The sequence below is a fragment of the Stegostoma tigrinum genome, chromosome 3 (assembly GCF_030684315.1).
Source record: "Stegostoma tigrinum isolate sSteTig4 chromosome 3, sSteTig4.hap1, whole genome shotgun sequence".
In the NCBI taxonomy this organism is placed as follows: Eukaryota; Metazoa; Chordata; class Chondrichthyes; order Orectolobiformes; family Stegostomatidae; genus Stegostoma; species Stegostoma tigrinum.
In genome coordinates this window covers 109,997,395-110,015,945 of record NC_081356.1, presented here as the reverse complement: position 1 = coordinate 110,015,945, position 18,551 = coordinate 109,997,395, and the positions used below count along the sequence as shown (strand labels likewise).

At 36.5% G+C, this 18,551-nt stretch overlaps 1 protein-coding gene across 8 annotated transcripts in view; it reads left to right on the top strand.

Moving 5' to 3' along the window:
* Nucleotides 1-14,739, top strand: part of pik3r1 (phosphoinositide-3-kinase, regulatory subunit 1 (alpha)) — an 89,861-nt gene extending 75,122 nt beyond the window's left edge. For 6 of the 8 annotated variants that reach the window (XM_048526480.2, XM_048526456.2, XM_048526464.2 and 3 more), the window contains 9 exons: nt 3,644-3,746; nt 4,991-5,089; nt 5,197-5,377; nt 5,811-5,936; nt 6,149-6,291; nt 9,115-9,291; nt 9,891-9,965; nt 10,048-10,218; nt 11,303-14,739. In XM_048526480.2, coding sequence (XP_048382437.1) covers nt 3,644-3,746; nt 4,991-5,089; nt 5,197-5,377; nt 5,811-5,936; nt 6,149-6,291; nt 9,115-9,291; nt 9,891-9,965; nt 10,048-10,218; nt 11,303-11,492 — 1,265 coding nt within the window. In that variant the 3' untranslated portion in view covers nt 11,493-14,739. Of the gene's footprint in view, nt 1-11; nt 268-3,643; nt 3,747-4,990; nt 5,090-5,196; nt 5,378-5,810; nt 5,937-6,148; nt 6,292-9,114; nt 9,292-9,890; nt 9,966-10,047; nt 10,219-11,302 lie in introns of those variants that run through there. The other 2 variants (XM_048526496.2, XM_048526504.2) reach the window with 2 other exon arrangements.
* The last annotated feature ends 3,812 nt before the right edge of the window (nt 14,740-18,551 follow it).

The following is an 18,551-nucleotide window of genomic DNA, read 5'->3' as shown; positions in this document are numbered from 1 at the left end:
GTGTATGATGTAAGAGGTTACAGTGCAGCCCTTCATAGGTTTTAAAATGAATTCCAAGACACCATTGTAAAAAGACAGCATTTCTTCTTATGATTGACCCTGAACAGCAATGTTTGAATCTTAATGTACAAGACAGTTTGGAATATGGAAGAACTAGAATTAGATTATCGTAGAACAGAAATTCACTGTGCCACAGATTTGATGTTTTACATAGAGATGGATCCACCAGGTAATTCTACAGTAAAACCAAAACAGCACTGGTTTAATGTAGGTATTTGTGTACAGTCTGTGACAAAGCAGAGTTGTTTTTTTTAGTAATTACTGGATGTTAAATGTTTAAAATTTTTCAGCCTCAACAAAGCATATTTGTTGCTGCTGATGCACGTTTTCCTTCCTCTTGTACTAGATACGTTAACTTTAGTGCTGTAGGGGGGTACTTCAATCACTGCTTGTAACTCCATTGAATGGTGGATAGGACTACCTTTATCCTTTTCAAGTACGTTAAATACAGGAAATCTGCATTAAAGCCAAAAGACTAAAATTCTATATAGTGAAGTATTTAACATTTTTATCCTGCCATAGGGTTAGTAGTGTGTGGCTGATATTCAGGAAGGAAAAAACAATGAACGTTCTTGAAACTGAAGTGGCAATGTAAAAATTATGCATTTATCAAAGATGTCTTTAATGAGTCAACAGTGGTGTTAATGAAGCAACTGGGACGGCTCAGATTTTTAAAAAAAACCTTTTATTAGATGCAGCATCATAGAGCTATTTTATTGACAAATTTAAGATTAAATTCATTGCTGGAGCAGTGTGTTATGAAATTAGTTTTGTGTGAAAGAACAGCTTTTTAGGAAAGGTTTTAATATAAATTTATAAAAAGCTGGCTTTTGAGTATTTAGCATTTGGTAAGAATGTTATCTACCATTTTAATCAGGATTTCACACAATTGATATGAATAAGTAATTGATTTATGAAAACTTCTAATCTTTTTAAAAGCACGCAACAGTATTAGCTGAAATCACCATTTTTTAAAATATATTATTAATGACAGTACTGTAGTTAGTGTGAGATGTCCTAGTGACCGTATTTAAGGTTCATATAAATTTTACAAAGAACTAGGCTATGCTTAGTGTTGTGTCTATAATAATGACCAATCTTTTGAAGGTTTAATATCCACTGAAGCTGAAAAAATCCTGCAGTATTGTTTTTATTGGCTGCTGAATCTTTCTGTATGGTTCATTTCAAAACCTTTTGTAAGCAAGGTTTCAGTACAATCCCTTAACCCGTTCATTACTTTAGCTGTTGGAAGAAAATTACACTTAATTGGTGTAGAAATTTTTTGAAGCAGCTTTTTGTAAACTATATCCATAAATTTGAAATGTGAAGTAGTTTCTTGAGGATGGAGAATATTTGAAACAGGTTGGGATCGTGCTTAAATTTCAGATTTTAGTATCCATTATTTATCTGTCAGATGTGAATTGATTGCTATTGATTAAAGCAGTAAATTGAATGTCTAATTAACAAATCTCCTCATTTACATAATTTCTTGCTGATCGTCTAATACCAGTTAGTGGTTACGTTAATATGTCCTTCTGTGTTTAATTTTAAAACCAAATGAGATGCTCGTGATTTGATTTAGTTTGTATAATCACCTGAAAATGTTTTTTAGATTAGTAATATATAGAATTGTACTTTGTCACCTGGAAAATCACCCAGATTATTTCAGTATGAAGTCAGACTAATGCTTGGATTCCAACTCTGCAGAGTTGATTTTCAGTCTGAGTGCCATATTTTAAAACCATATTTACATAAATGACTTGGATGTAAATTTGAGGCATAGTTAGTAAGTTTGCGAATGACACCAAATTGGTGGTATGGATGACTATGAAGATTATCTAACATTACAAAGAGGTCTTGATCAGTTGGGGCAGTGGGCTGAGGAATGGCAGGGGAAGTTTAATTTGGATAAATGAGAGGTATTGTAGTTTGGTAAAACGAACAAGAACAGAACTTAGGCCGTTAATGGTAGGATCCTGGGTATGTTGTAGGACAGAGACCTAGGGATTCAGGAACGTAATTCTTTGAAATTTGTGTCACCTGTAGACAGTGGTGAAAAAGGCATTTTAGCATGCTTACCATCATTACTCAACCTTTGAGTATAGAAATTAGGATGTCAAATTGAAGTTACACAAGAAGTTGGTGAGGTCTCTTCGGAAGTACTGTGTATTGTTCTGGTTATCCTGCTATAGAAAGGATATTACTAAAGTGGAGAAGATTCAGAAAATAGGATTTGCCAGGATGTTGGGAATGGCGGGTTTGAGTTATAAACAGAGGCTGCGAATATTCCCACTGGAGCATAGAATGTTGAGGGGTGACCTTTTATAGTGGTTTATAAAATCATCAGGGCATAGAAAAGGTGATTAGCAAAGGCTTTTTCTTAGGGTGGAGGAATTCAAAACTAGGTAGCATGTTTCTAAAAAGTGAGGAAAAAGATTTAAAAAGGACAGGAGGGGCAGTTTCCACATGGTTCATATGTGGAATGATGCATTTACAGTTACAACATTTAAAAGACATTTGGATAAATACATGAAAAGGAGAGGTTTAGAGGAAAATGGGTCAAACACTGGCAGTGGGACTGGTTTGGTTTGGGACCACGGTCAGCAGGGAGTGGTTGAACGGAAGGATCTGTTTGTGCTGCATGACCCTAAATTTGTAAGAAATTGGAGGGTTTTTTGATTTATACATATCAGTGTTCGAGATTTTGGAAAGCAAAAGCTTTCTTCAGAACTGAATGAAGGGAGGAGTATGGTTGACCTCATTAGATATGGAATATTCTCCATATTGAATCCTTACAGCAAGGATGACCACCACCACTACTGCATTTACATATTTTAGTCAACCTATTAATTTCAGAAACCAGGTTTCTAGCTTGCTGTTAAAATATGTTGCGTGTCGTTGGTGTGAAACGTTTCATTTAGGATAGAGACACTGCCACTGCATCTCAATACCTCTGGATCAGAAAGTCCAGGTGAGGGAGGTATGTCATAACACATCCAAGCAGGTTGATTTACACATGTTAAAATGCTTCAGTAAGGTAGGAGTTGAACAGAATCTGATTTTAACCAGAACAACTGCAACTTAAATTAGTACATGGTTACTTTTAACTGTGCGCGCAATTGAACAATTTTGAGAGCATCAAGTTGAAGTAATATGTGATGTTACAGGCACAGAAAATGCTGAAGAAACTTTGTTCTGGTAGCATCTGTGGAGAGAGAAACATAGCTCACAGTTTAAAGGCCAATATGACTTCATAATCTAATGGGCTTTGAACAAGAAGCATATTGGGGCTTGAAACATTAACTCTCTCTGTTCCTCTCTCCACAAATGCTGGCAGACTTGCTGAGTTTCTGTAGCGTTTTATTTTAGTTTCAGATTCTCAGTATCTGCATTATTTTGCTTTTAAATTAAACCGTGGGGTTTTGGGTTCCTTTGGTTAATTGTGGAGCTTTTTGATCCCCTTCTATTTAATGCTTTACTTGGAGTATTTTGCCATGCCATACTTTCGCGTTATACGGCAGATTTGTGTCAAAAAAAGTTAAGGGCATTTTATGAAATTGTACTTTATTTTTATTTTATGCAGCTTTACCTCCAAAACCACCAAAGCCCACACCTGTAACTAATAACGGTATAAACAGTAACATGTCTCTGCAGGATGCTGAATGGTACTGGGGAGACATTTCAAGGTAAGCCTATAACTTTGGTATTCTCTACTCCCAAATTGGAATGAAACTGAACATGATAGTTTACCTGAGACAGGTGATCAGGAAAATACATTTTTTACTTGTTTTCATTTGATCCAAACATAAATAGTAGGAGGTTGCCAGGCAGAAGATTACTTAAAGCTGGATAGCAACAAACCGGAAAGTTTTTAATTATTTATATATAGTGAGAGTAGAGGTTTTCTAATTGTCAACAAGGATAGAACAGAAGAATATGATTTAATTCGGGTGTTCAGAAGTCAAGAATATCTTGATGAAAAGATTTCTTTCGTGCCCCTCAATTCAGATTAAAACTGAACTGGATTAATTCGCGAACATACGTTTCACGAGTAGATTTATAGACTGTTTCTTTTCTGTTAGAAAAAAGGCAGTGTAAAGGTGACCTAATAGATGTATTTAAAAGGTGTTGACACAAGTAGATACAGCGAGAATGTTGCTATTTGTGGGACGAGCATTACTCAACACCAACAATAGGGTCACCAGAAAATCTGATCGGGAATTTAGAAGTAATTTCCTTTAAGCGATTAGGTGAATGTGGAACTCGCTACCACAGGACATGGTTGAAGGAGGTAGCTATTATGCATTTTAAGGTAAGGATAGACTAGCATTTGAGAGATAAGGAAATGGAGGCTTATGATTTTTTTAGGTGAGGAAAGGTGGGAGACAGTTTTGAGTGGAGCACAAGTGTCAGTATGAGCTAGTTTGCTGAATAATCCATTTCTAAACTGTACGTACACATCATCTATGTAGTGTGCATAAAAGTTTCCCTGAAATATAGATCGCCTTCTAAAGAAGAAAAAGCTAATTCTCAAAGTGACAACTTCGTATTTGCTATTCCATTCTCCAGCAGGACTTTGAAAATTCTTCTAAATTAATTGTTCTGGCTAACTAAATTCCTAGCCCGTACCTTGCCAGGTGCCGTTGGCAAGATGGCTAATCCAAGGATCAGATAATATCAACAACATATTTCTATTCTGGCTGATGTGAAATTGGGGCCTATCTCCTCTGTCTAAAATAAACCTCAGTAGTTCGTAATGACTTTGCAAAATATCATCAGAGAATTCCAGAAGAAGTGGTGATCTTATTAGAATTCATGCAGAATTAAAAGCTTTAGAGCATGATGGTCTAATTTAGCAATTTTCCTTTCTCTCCCACCTTCTCAACCACCACCACCTCCCTCTGACCCACCATTCTCCCGTACCCCATAGAGAGGAGGTCAATGAAAAACTGAGAGACACTGCTGATGGTACCTTTCTAGTCCGGGATGCTTCTACCAAAATGCATGGTGACTATACTCTTACCCTAAGGTAAATTTTCTAAACATTTGCTGTCAAATATTCATTCTTTAAAGCATCTTGATAGATGTTATCACACAACTTATCACTTGAAACTGTGAAATGTGACTGTTTTGCAGGAAAGGAGGCAATAATAAATTAATCAAAATTTTTCATCGAGATGGCAAATATGGCTTTTCTGATCCATTGACATTCAATTCAGTGGTGGAGCTTATAAATCATTATCGTCATGAATCATTGGCACAGTACAACCCTAAACTAGATGTTAAATTATTGTACCCAGTCTCTAAGTTCCAGCAGGTAAGATATGGCATTTTTGGATTGTTGAAAGACTATGGTAATGAAGGAAAACATACCTGTTGGCGTTGTGTATAGTTGAGAAGTCCAATTTCTGAACTTCTTCATACTTTGAAGGGTGTCCTATTCTTTTAAATTGTAATGAACCTGGTGTGCTATATTTTACTGTGCTTCCTTTATACTTTAAGTGTTATAATGTTCAAATCTAGACAGTAATACTATTTGAAGATAATAAAATGTGAGGCTGGATGAACACAGCAGGCCAAGCGTTCATCCAGCCTCACATTTTATTGTCTTGGAATCTCCAGCATCTGCAGTTCCCATTATCTCTGATTCTATCAGTAATACTATTTGAGATGTTCTTCGGGAGCAGCCAGCTTTTAACTATTGCATAGTATTTGTAGTTTTATGTCATGTCATCTCCCGTTTTCTTTAGGATCAAGTAGTGAAAGAGGACAACATTGATGCAGTAGGCAAAAAATTACATGAGTATCACACACAGTACCAGGAAAAGAGTAGAGAGTACGACAGACTTTATGAGGAATGTACAAGAACATCTCAAGTGAGTTCTTCTTGACACCAACCAAGTTGCTTCTATTACAAGTTATTTTTATTGGACTGAATTCTGTAGTGCATATCATGATGAAATATTTGGGTGACTGGATAAACTAATTACTTCTAAGGAAAATAATTAAAACTCTTATTAAGAAATCAAGATTTTCCACTTCTGATACATAATGTTTTGCACATAGTAATTTATTTTTTTTCAATTAGGAAATTCAAATGAAAAGGACAGCTATTGAAGCATTTAATGAGACAATCAAAATATTTGAAGAACAGTGTCAAACACAGGAAAGGTACAGCAAGGAGTATATTGAAAAATTCAGACGAGAAGGGAATGAGAAGGAGATTCAGAGGTTTGTATTTTGTCTTGATTTAACATCTTCAGTTTAGATATTTTAGAAGTTCATAAAGGTCTAGTTTCCAGAAGTAGTGTTATGTTTTATTTGGCAGTTAATTTGCTGTATTTTGTGAAAAAGATTCAGAAGAAACCTTTTTAATGAGAGAATAGTGAGAATATGGAACTTGTTGCCATGATCACTCCATGATACATGGTATTGATGCATTTAAGAGGACTGTGGATACTTGATGTAGGAGGATATACTGATGTGGGCGTGCTGAGGGGTTTGAAATACTTGAGTAGCTTGCTCAGTCAAGAAGGCATTTGAGTTGACCACATCACTGTTGGTCTGGAGTTATGTAGGCCAGACCTGGGAAGGATAACAGATTTCCTTCCCTATAAAATATTAGTGAATCTGAGGTTTTTACAGCAGTCATTTATGCTTTTGCGATCCCCCATTACAAAGAGCAGATTTTAATTCCAGTTTGATTAATTGATGTGAAAATCTATCAGTTGCTGATCTTTGCTGGACCTCTGGATTACTAAGCCAGTAACATTATCATTATACCACCACCTTGCCATGGTGAACTTGGATGAAATTTGGGAGAAGCCTTAAGTAAAGCATAAATGACAGGATAAACTGGTTTGCTGTGTGCTGTTTCCTACAATAATGCTTGTTGACTGCAAAGGCAGTTTACAGGAATAGTTTTGGATGCAGAACTTCAGTTAGAAGATGGATTGAAGAAGTTGTGACTGTTCTGCTTGGAGAGGAGAAGACTAAAAGATCTGATAGTGGTCTTCAAAGTCATGAGCAGGCTAGGTAAAGCACATACAGAGAACCTTCCAGTTTATAAAAGGACCAAGACAAGAGGAAAGTGTGAAAGTCTATCAGCGAGTATTTAGGTTGTGGAATGCATTACTTAGAAGCATGGTAGAAGTAGCTTCAATTGAGGTATTCAGAGGGCACTAGATAATTATTTTGATTAAAAATATTGTTCAGGGTTATGGGGAGGGGGAAGAAAAACCAGGATATTGTTGCTAGCTAACGATGCTCATTTAACGAGCTGGTGCTGGCATAATGGACTGAGTAGCTTCCTTCTGCAGTGATCACTTCTTCTGTGATTTATATCCCTTGTTCTGGATGTGCCCACATTTGGAAAATGTTTCTCCGTATTCACCCTATTGAACCACTTCTTTTTCCAAAGTTGTTTCTCTTTCATTGCCACTTTTATTTATAGTTGTGTTCTTTGAATTCTTTTAGTGTACACAAATCCTCTTCTGCAGTGCTTCACTATCTTTTCTGGAGCATGGAAACAAAAATTGCACATACTAGGTTCTACATAAATTTAATGTTATGTTACAGCTTTTGTATGCTGTTACTGTAGCAGTGAATGCGTGTATTTACTGTGCAGGCTTTTGTGGGTAATCAGTTTGTGTGTGGCTACTTTTGATTCGTTTGTCTGTATGCCCATATTTCATGTAGTTTGCAGACTTTCCAAGGAGTATGTGAATTCCTTATTCCATCAATGATAAGAATTTCCTTCATATTTCACTACATGGAATGCTATTTTCCACTTAGCCAACAATTAGTCAAACCATTTATTATTTGGCATCCTATATTTTGCTGCTGTCTTCAGCATTATTAACTGACAATTCCCCTTGCCAACACAAGTCAATAGTCTGAATTCATATGTTATTTACAGTGCACATAAATATTATACTAACATGAATCATTGTGGGACATAGACCTTCCATTTCTACCAGTCTGAGAGACCTTCCTTAACTTCCGCCCTTTCAGCCTCGAACCTGTTCTGCTAACTTGTTCGTGACTGTTGATCACAAGTGTCTCTGTGCATTATTTTTATATTTATGTGGGCATGGCTGACTGGCTAGCATTTTTTTGTCTATGCCTGGTTGCCTATGGTATGGTGGTAGTGAACTGCCTTCTTGAATCCAGCAATTCATGTACTAGGTTGACCCACAATGCCCTGAGGGAGACAAATACAGGATTTTGACACACCAACTTTAACATCAACATTTTGAAGGTTTTTGCTATCAGGAGTGCACTGCACCCACTATCAGCTCTTTTTTTTCCCTCTTTTTATCATTTTTTAGAATTGAACAAGGCTTGTTAAACACAACTCTTGTAGAAATCTGTATTGACTACTTTTTTTATCTTTTATTATTTGATCTTTCAGCCATTCTCTAGTGTCATTCAGACTACTGCTGGTCTGTTTTAGGTTCCTGGATTAATTCTGTAACATTTTTGAAGATAAGTTATATTTTTGTATGCCAGACATCCTTTACTACTTGAACCTTTGTACGTGGATGCTGTCCAGCCACCTCTTTAGATTTTTGATCGGCCACTGATCTGATATCCTCCGAGATATGGAATTTTGCTGTTAAGCTTGGTTCATTTATCTAATATCGCTCTTATTCTATCTTCTCCTTTGTAATATTCCTCTTACTGTTGTCATTTTGTTTTCGTTCTTGTGTACACAAGTTTCTTTTCATGCTTTTGTGCTTTCATTTTGCATTTTCTTTGTTTTCTATTTGTTTTTCTATAAATCTTTTCATATTCCCTAGTTAGCTTCTCTTCCTGATTATAGACTTTGTGCATGGCTCTTTTTGTTTGGATTTAGTCTTCTTTTTTAATTCTCATCTCTTTATGGCTAATTTGCTCATTTTTAGTGGAATAGATTTTAGCGTGTATCCGGGGTGGGGAATTGGTCTTTTCATGGTTATTGAGGTTGCATATTATCTTAATTAATATTTTCCAGTTTAGTTTCAAAATGTGTTTTTCAAACTTCTTCATTGCTAATGTTTGACTTCTGTCTAGAATTATGGTAAATTATGAAAAACTGAAGTCCCGCATCAGTGAGATTGTTGACAGCAAGCGAAGATTAGAAGAAGAATTGAAGAAACAAGCAGCTGTTTATCGAGAAACTGACAAAAGAATGAACAGCATTAAACCTGACCTGATTCAATTAAGAAAGACAAGAGACCAGTACCTTTCGTAAGCAAAGTACTTTTTTTAAAGAGCATTAAACACTCGGTGGTCGTCTGGTCAGGCATCACTTCTGGAAAGAGAAACTTAAATATTGATTCTACTTCTCTTTCCAATGTTACTGTCTGACATACTGAGTATCTCAAGATCTTTTTTGTTTGGTTTTGATTTCAGAATTAAAGCATTTGCAGTGTTTTGTATTTGACTTTTAAGCCAGTATTTATGACAATCAATAAAACAAGATTGTGATAGTATTTCAAATAAGACAAGAAAATGATTCTTGTTCGTAATGTTTAGATAAAAATCTTAGCATCAATTTTTGAGCTCCTCATGGCTCAACTGCATCACTTAGTCTAGAAATTAAATCCATCACTATTGCATTCTGTTCTTTATCTGTACAAATGAAGACTAAGCTAATTCTAGATAAGATTTCTTAAATGCATGGATTTTTTTTGATTGATGGAGACATGTACAGTCATAACTTATTTGGGCAAAGAAATAAGACTCCTAAAGTTAGAATGGAGATTCAGAACAGTCTTCCAAGTCCCAGAAAGTGCACTTAAGTTCAATCAAACTCCCAGTAACATCATTTTTCAAATTTTTTGAAGGTGGTTGACACAGAAGGGTGTTCGGCAAAAGAAGATCAATGAGTGGCTTGGAATTAAGAATGAGAATGCTGAAGAGTAAGTGAACAACTTATTTCTAATAGTGTAACATTTCATGTTTTGTCACCTTTATTATTGAAAACATTTAAATTTCTTTTAGCCAATACTCTATGGTAGATGATGATGAAGATCTACCCCATCACGATGAACGAACGTGGAATGTAGGAAATATCAACAGGATTCGGGCAGAGAGCTTATTGAGAGGAAAACGGGATGGAACATTCCTAGTTAGAGAGAGCAGCAAACCAGGCTGTTATGCTTGCTCAGTCGTGTATGTATACTTACCTTTTGCAACAGATATGCTAGAAATTTAAAGCTCAATCTTCACATGTATAAAGCAACTAAACATTCAAATTCATATAAAACAAAATGTTTCTCGTATTACTTTTTTGTAGTATGTTTTTTAGATTCATTCATAAGTGAGCATGCAACCATTTTGCACATATCAAGATTACAATTTTTTTAAATAAAATCATGGTTTAAGTAGTAGATGGCATGGGCTTCAATTTAACATTCAGCTTAGCCATCTTTCAGCAGTGTCACAACCAATGTTATGTCCTGGGGGTATGGCTTGAAACCACAACTTTGTTTTTCTTATTTCTTCATGGATGTGGCTGAGCCAGCAGTTAATGCCCATCCATAATTGTCCTTGAAGATGATGAGCCATTTCCTTCAACCAATGCAATTGGTGTGTAAGTACACCCTCCATCTTGTTAGGAAAGAACTTCCAGGGTTATGACCCAGCTGCAGGGAAGGAACAGCGATTGCCCAGGCCTTTGAACAGAACTTGCAGGTATTGGTGTTCCCATGTATCTATGCTGTTGTCCTTCGCGGGTGGTAGAAGTCACTGGTTTAGAAGGTATTGATGGGGAATAGAATTCTACCAATTGACCCAAGATGGCAATTTTTGACCAATGATTTGACCAAATTCCCTGTGATGACAATTTCTGACCATCATTATAAGTCCAATACCTTGTTTTTATTCTTTCCCTAAAACCTGTGCCTGACTCTGTCTCCTCCCAGATTTTTACCATTACCTCAATGTGTTCGCATAAAAGAAATTAGACTTTCAAGCAACTTTTTCGTCTGTGGTCAATTGTTTAATCTGAAGTTGCATCCTTTCTCAAAGCAATATCACAGCTTCCCTTGTTGGAGAATATTTCTCATCTTTTTAGTGCACCATTGTATAAAAGGAAAATACTGTAATAGTCTGCGTTGCTGCCTAAGCTAAGAAATGTTATTTTCTGTTTTTAAAAAATTGGAAATATTTGTACCTTGCCTTAAAGAAACTCCATTTATTTACTAATATTTCTGTTGCAATTCAGTGTTAATGGTATCGCTTTCTTTTTTTGTAGGGTTGATGGTGATGTAAAACACTGTGTCATAAACAAAACCCCCACAGGATATGGATTTGCAGAGCCATACAATTTGTATAACTCACTTAGAGAACTCGTGCTACATTATCAGCACACGTCGCTTGTACAGCATAATGACTCCCTCAATGTCACACTAGCCTATCCAGTATATGCTAATCAGAGAAGATGAGAGCTAAACACCTTGGTTTTTGATTTCTGGACTTGACGTCATTGAAAAGGCTCATACTCCTTTGCTCTGATTCAGTTTGACTCCTATTCAGAAGACAGTATGCAAAGTGAATTTGAGCTTTCCACAGATTTAACTGGGAGAAGTAAACGTGTGGAGCTGCGAATGTAAAATCCTGAAGTGCTTTTTAAGAAAGCACAAGTTAATTGATAATGGCAAAACCATCTCCTTGTTGGGGATGTTGGGGCCTATTTTTATTGGTGCTTGTTTACGTTCTTCAAGATGATGATTTACCAGCTGGAATGTTGGATACTGCACACCCCAGGGATATTACAAAAGAAACCTGAAGAAGGAACATTGAAATGTTAATTGTATCTTTTGGAGATGTGTTTCTTAGATCCGAACTGAGGAAATGTATCAAAAAGGAATGACTGGTTTGACAAGTAAATGAGGACTTTAAGTAAAGCAAACTGGCACTTTGGAAATCTACCAGAATTAAGATGAGAAAGGGAATGCTTTGTTTGATAGGTGAAGGAATTGGATCACCGTAACAAAGTGCCAGATTTGTAGAGTTCAGGCATTTCAGCCTGCTTTATAAACCTGTTAAAACCTGGAGAAAAAGACTTCAATAAAAAATGGCACACAGTATGTAGAATCATTGTATATAATATGTAAGGATTATGACACTCTGGGAGAGTCAATCAAGAAAAATGGTATCAGCCTAACATACCGGATTTTGTGTTTTTTTTTGTTTTCCTGTTTTAAAGCTGATGTGTTTTTCCAGATATTGCTATGCAGGGCTGCATATTGTATATTTTCAAAGAAAAACATACCCACGATATAAGCTTTGTTTTGTTGCCTGTAAAAGTGTTGTCAGTTGTTATAAATCTTCTGTTAGGTGTTTTTAAAACACCAAAGCCGCCTGTGAATGCAACTTCTAAAGTTGGAAGGGGAGGGAGCACAAACTGATGCATTTTGAGTCTTCATTAATGCAACCTGAGTAGCATATTTGGCTGTAATGAGCCAAGAATTAAACAAAAATTTCAAACTTGTTTCAGAGATTCTTCATTAAACGGCAATGATTTTTCAGCTATTTCAAAAGTACATTTTAGCTATGTTTCTTTTTAGTCAGTGTAACCTTTTTATTACAACGTATCCAGGAAACACTAAAAATGTTTGAAAAGGTGTCAAACACCTATAGCCAGGCCAAGAGTTAATATTTTTAGTGTCTGTAATGCTACCTTGCAGTAGGTTTAAAAACTGGAGCAATTCATCTTCCTCTGATTCAATCCTTCCTACAATTTTCAGGCTTTTGAAACCCAAACTGATGATGATCTAATTGCTGTTTTCTAATTTTCCTCATCTTTGTTTTCAGTTTTGCCATTGCCCTGTACTCATGGGCCTTAGCCCTTTGTTTAGTACCTCAATTATAGAAAAGAAAATCATGATTTGTAAAGGATATAATTGTAAACCTGCAACAGAACTTATGGTAGCCATGCTAGTGGAAAATAACAGTTGATGTTAAAATTCTTTATCTTAGAACTTGTTTCATTAATATAGTTTATTGTTTCACACAACTCAAAAGCTCAAGTGTTTTGTAACTAGGTGTATGTTTTCAGACTTCAGGAAAAAAAAACCAAAATACCCCCACAGACACAGATAAATATTTAGCTGCATAATGTGGCTCAATAGCACGGATTGCGTGAAACACTACCCTTCCGAATTAAACAAAATCATGAATTGTCAATGCTGTAACTCAGCTTGTAAGTTTTGCTATTGTAGTTTGAGGAGCTAGAGTGTACCTCATTTTTCTTCCAACTTTACAGTGAAAATTTTGTTTACTAGTAAGTTATTTGCCACTTACAAAGCACATTTGGATTGTCTAGCTACAGGGTAATATAGACTGCAGTTACAAAATTAGGTCATGCTAACCTTGCTGCTGCACCACTGAACGAGATTGAGAGAATTTATGCATTTAAACAGGAGCGTTGTGAGTTGGGGTGGGGAGTAAAATAAATTAGTGATTGCAGGAAAAACATAATTGGTTTCATAAATGAACACTTTGTAGTTAACCCTATATGAAACTTTTTAAAAAGTGCTTTACCATGAAGTATATAACTATTGAAATCTGCATGTCTCAACTTAATGCGGACTTCCATAACTATGCAACTTGAATTGTCTCAGAATGTGAATCTAACCCTGTTAAAAGACAATCAAGTGAAATTTAAGAGATAGTAGGAACTGCTGATGCTGAAGAATCTGAGGTAGCAAGGCATAGGGCTGGATGAACACAGCAGGCCAAGCAGAAAAGTTGACATTTTCGGCCTGGGCCCTTCAGAAAAAGGGTCCAGATCTGAAATATCAGCTTTTCTGCGCACCCTGCTGTGTTCATCTAGCTCTACGCCTTGTTATCTCAAGTGAAATTTAATGTTTGTTTAATGGTTCTGTGGATCAAACATTTAAGCTAATGTTAACCTAAAATGACTTATTAGTAAATGAAGAAAAAAAAGACGATTTGCATACACATGCAATTTTTGGTTCAATTTGCATGTGTAATGCATAACTTTTTCAAAAAAAAATCATTTCACCATACGTCAGCATGCTAGGAGAAATAGTATTGTTTACATAAATGTGATTTATGATGAAACTAATAAGTGTATATGACTAGACTTCCAATGAAAAATGAACTTGTGTTTCAGATAATTCCTGTTGCTGTTCTGTTATGTGCTCCACTAACTTTAGTGCACTTTTAGCATACACTTCTAACTTCAGAATGCTTTTGCATTTGGTAGTGTGAAACAATCTGTATGCAATTATGGCTCCACTAGCATGCTTTATTTAGCTCTTCCAAAGGTACCATGAGCTTTATAAACTTAATTCAGCTGTTAAATGTTTGGATGTTGAGAACTGGTTATGCAGAGTTTTTCTGTATTAAAATTCATTTGTTTCTGTGTCTACTCTGTATGTTCTCTGTACTTTGCTGTAGCTGTGTTTTTGAAGAAGCTTTGCTCCTTTAATGTGTGTATTGCTTCTTTGATTTTAATGGTACTACTGCTGTTGTGCTTTTTTTAAAAAATGCATCGTGTGCCATTTTTGTTCAGTGTTGCACTTCTGTGGAAGTTCCTTCTTGTAGACTATTAATGAGTTTTCACATGGAGATGCATATCCTAAGATCAATCTGAAAGGATATTATACTTGTAATCATACTTGAGCCATTTCATTTCTTGAAGTAATAAATGTAGTTGCAGAATTTGTGCTGATGTTGGGTGTTTTAAAAGATTCTACCACCCTGTACCAAATCTTTCTCCTACAGGTTGTTAAGCATGACATTCATTGATGTTACTGTATTTTGAGTGCTGGTTGGGTGAAATTCACTTGAGGAAAATGATGTCAGTTGAAACCCTTGGTTTTCATGTTAGACGGCATTCTAATTCAGTCTGTCTTCTGTCTAACTAGTTACTTTCCAAAATATACCAGATCCAACTTAAACAACTTAGCCTTCCTCTGCACATTTGTGGCTAAAGTTATTCAAATTGTATGATTCATCATCATGAGGCAGCAGCTGCTGTCTAATTTGCTGCTACTTTTCAATCCTTGGAAATTCAAAACTGCATTAGTCGAATAATGTTTGTAAAGTAGTTTGCTTTGTTTAAAAAGCCGATTGCTTATTTTTTAAATGTTGAAAGGCTAGAGGGACATGCTATAGCTTTTCTGGGAAGGTAGCACCATTACTGTCAAGTACAGCATCTTAAAACTATGCTTGAGCTCTAGGTTTGATATAATTGTCTAATTTGACGTTGTTATAATCCATGTATTTGACTATCATAAGGAATAAACTTTTATTTGGAAACTAAAAATGTGTGTGTGGAACTGAGGAGGAAAAGAAATCGGATAATAAATTTGAATTTCAAATGCAGCTGCTAGGGACTGCTGCTAGTTTTTTGTGTTACTGTTGCATAATTGCAGATTTTTTTGTAATGAGGTACAGAGTTATTTGAAGCAGCTATGAATGAAGCAAGTATGTAGTTGCTATGGATACTGACATCCAGGTTTTGCTAGATGCAAAAGTCCTTGGTAACTGCTCATATACACACGTTATAATAATATTGGGGATAATAGACTTTTTTTGTTAACAGGATCTGCTGTTTGGAGACTTTTTATTGTTGACCAAGTTTGAACTTTATCTTGGCCTTCTTTCCTTTCTTAGACTTGTTCTTGGGACGTAGGTTTTACAGATGAAGACAGCATTAATTGGACATTTTCTATTCTACTTGGAGGTGCTGGTGAACTAATGCCTTAAACACACTGTATTGTAGTGAAAGCATTCTGTGCTGTACGGAATTGCAAGATTTTACCTGGTGAAAGATTTCAAGTCAGGATAGTGTGTAACTTGGAGGGAATATTGCAGGTATGTAACTTCTAATGTGTACAGACTGAGGCTTTCAAGTCAGTCCAGATTCTAAGCTTGAAAGCCAAAGCTTTGATAAATCACTACATTGCACCATTTGCATGTTACACACTGTAGCCGCAGTTCTCTTGTATGTACAGTCTTTGACTTAGCAAGTGAGTACGTGGATGTGCTGTTGCAGCTGCAGTATCTACTTGGCTGGTCCAGTTAAATTTCTAGTCAAGTGTAGCCTTCTGTTTATGGGTGGCAATTCTGTACTGTTAATAGCGTAGCTTGTCAAGGAGATGAAATTAGACTGCCTTGCTGGAGAACATTGCAATCAATTATGAACATTTTGACTTGATATTTCTGTGACTTTTGATGGAAAAGGTCATTGAAGTAGCTGCAGATGTTAGTGCCTGACGAATTCTTCTGAAAGTCTTCGGATAGATGATCGGCCTTCATCAATCGCAGTAATCCTTCGTAATACCAAGTATAACTCTAGCCAATGGAAAATTTTCCTCTTGATTTTCCCTTACTAGTTCTACACAGGACAGTTTTTTTCTTAATTTCAGTTGATATAAAATTAGCTCTTTTGGTAATTTTTGTTCTGGAGCCAAGTGGTCCTGGCAGAATTCAAACTGAGCGCTTGGCAGGCATTGGTGAGCAAATGCCACTTGTTAGCACTGTAGGTAATGTATTACATTACTTTGATAGTGGGCTGATTGGGAAGTAATTGACTAGTTTGCATGTTTCCATCTTGCTGGCTAAATGCTAGCATTATTGCTGTACTGGAATTGTTAACAGCACTGCTAAGAGCAGAAGTGTTTTTTTAATTAATATAGCCCAGATATCATTGCCATTATTTGCTTCTGTACACTCAGTTGTCACTTAACGCATAAAGTTGCTGATTCCTATCACCGTAGAAACTGTGGTCTTTAACCCAGAATGGATTATCCACTTGGATCATCTTGCCATCATTGAGAGTGGTGCTATCAATGGAGAATCCTCCAGTTGTATTCATTAGCTATTGTTGTTTTTGACTGAATATGATAGGACTTAAGAGTTTTAATCTGATCTGTTATTTGTGGAATCACATGTCTGTTTAACATTCTGTTTCTGCCATTTACCATACCTGGAGTCCGATATTTTAGTTTAATCAAGATTCCTCATTTTCAGGAGCATCTGCTCCTCCTGTATCCCTAAACTTATTGAACCAGGATTTGTCTCCATCTTGATGGTAAAGAAATCAGGACATAAAAGAAGAACCAAGAAATATCTCTTTGGCAGATGGCATCAAGGAAAACCATGCTTTTTATAAGTGTATTCAGAGTAAGAGGGTTACTAGGTAGAGTGGGACCTATTAGAGATTGAAGGAGCAAACCTGTGCATGGAGCCATTGGATGTTGGTAAATGCTTAAATGAACACTCATCTATATTTACAAAGGAGAAAGACATTGTAGCTGGGGATATCATTTGGGATGATGAGGTTCTAGAACACCCTAAGATTAATAAGGAAGCAGTATTAGATGTTTTAGGAGCATACAGCTGCATAAACCCCAGGACCTGATGAGATGTATTGCTGTGTGAGGCAAGGTAGGAGATTGGTGGGCCCTGGCAGAGACATTAAATACTTTTGGCTCAAGTGGAGTGCCAGATGGCTGGAGGATAGCTAATGAGGTTCCTTTTGTTCAAGAAGAGCAGCAGGGATTCGCCCAGTAATTATTGTTAGTCTGACATCAGAGGCAGGGGAGTTATTGGAAAAAGTTCTAATGGACAGGATTATTAATACTTGGCAGAGATTAGCCAGGGATCATCTGCATGGATTTGTTAGAGGGAGATTCTGTCTGATTAATTGAGTTTTTTTTTAGAAAGGTGACTAAACACATTGAGAGTAGTGCAGTTGATGTGGTTTACATATACTTCAGTAAGGCCTTTGACAAGATCCCACATGGAAGGCTGGTCCAAAAGGTAAGAGCCCATGGGATCCAAGGCAAGTTGGCAAACTAGCCAAAATTGGCATTCAAATAAGTAAGTGGCAAAGCGTAATGATTTTTGTAATTGGGAGTCTGATCAGCAATGCACCATAGTATTCAGTGCTGGGACCACTGTTGTGTGTTATTTACATAATGACTTGGACGTGAGTGTAGTAGTTACAATTAGTAAGCTTCAGATGACATGAAAATTGGCATTGATAGTGAGGTCTTGAGCAACAGTCTGATATTGATCAGCTGGTAAATTTGGATAGAGCAATGGCAAAGTGAAGGAATGCATTTTGGAAGGCTTAACCAGGAAAGGATATGCAATAACTGGTGGGTCCCTGGAGACTACTGGGGAACAAAGGGACCTTGATGTGTAGTCCATAGATCCCTGAAAGTGTCAGGCAGGGTGATGAAGAAGGCATTGGGGATGCTTACCACCTCTTAACTGGAGCATAGAATATGGGAGCAAGGAAGTCTTGTTGCAACTTAATAGAACATTAGTTAGATCATGGATCACCCTCTGGTGACTGTGGAGTTTACACATGTCTGCATGAGTTTCCTCTGGGTGCCCCTATTTCTTGCCATGGTCCAAAGATGTGTGGGCTAGGTGGACTGGCAATGCTAAATTGTCCATGGTGTCTAGGGTAGTAAGTGCAAGGATAAGGTAGGGGGTGAGTCTGGTGGAATGCTCTT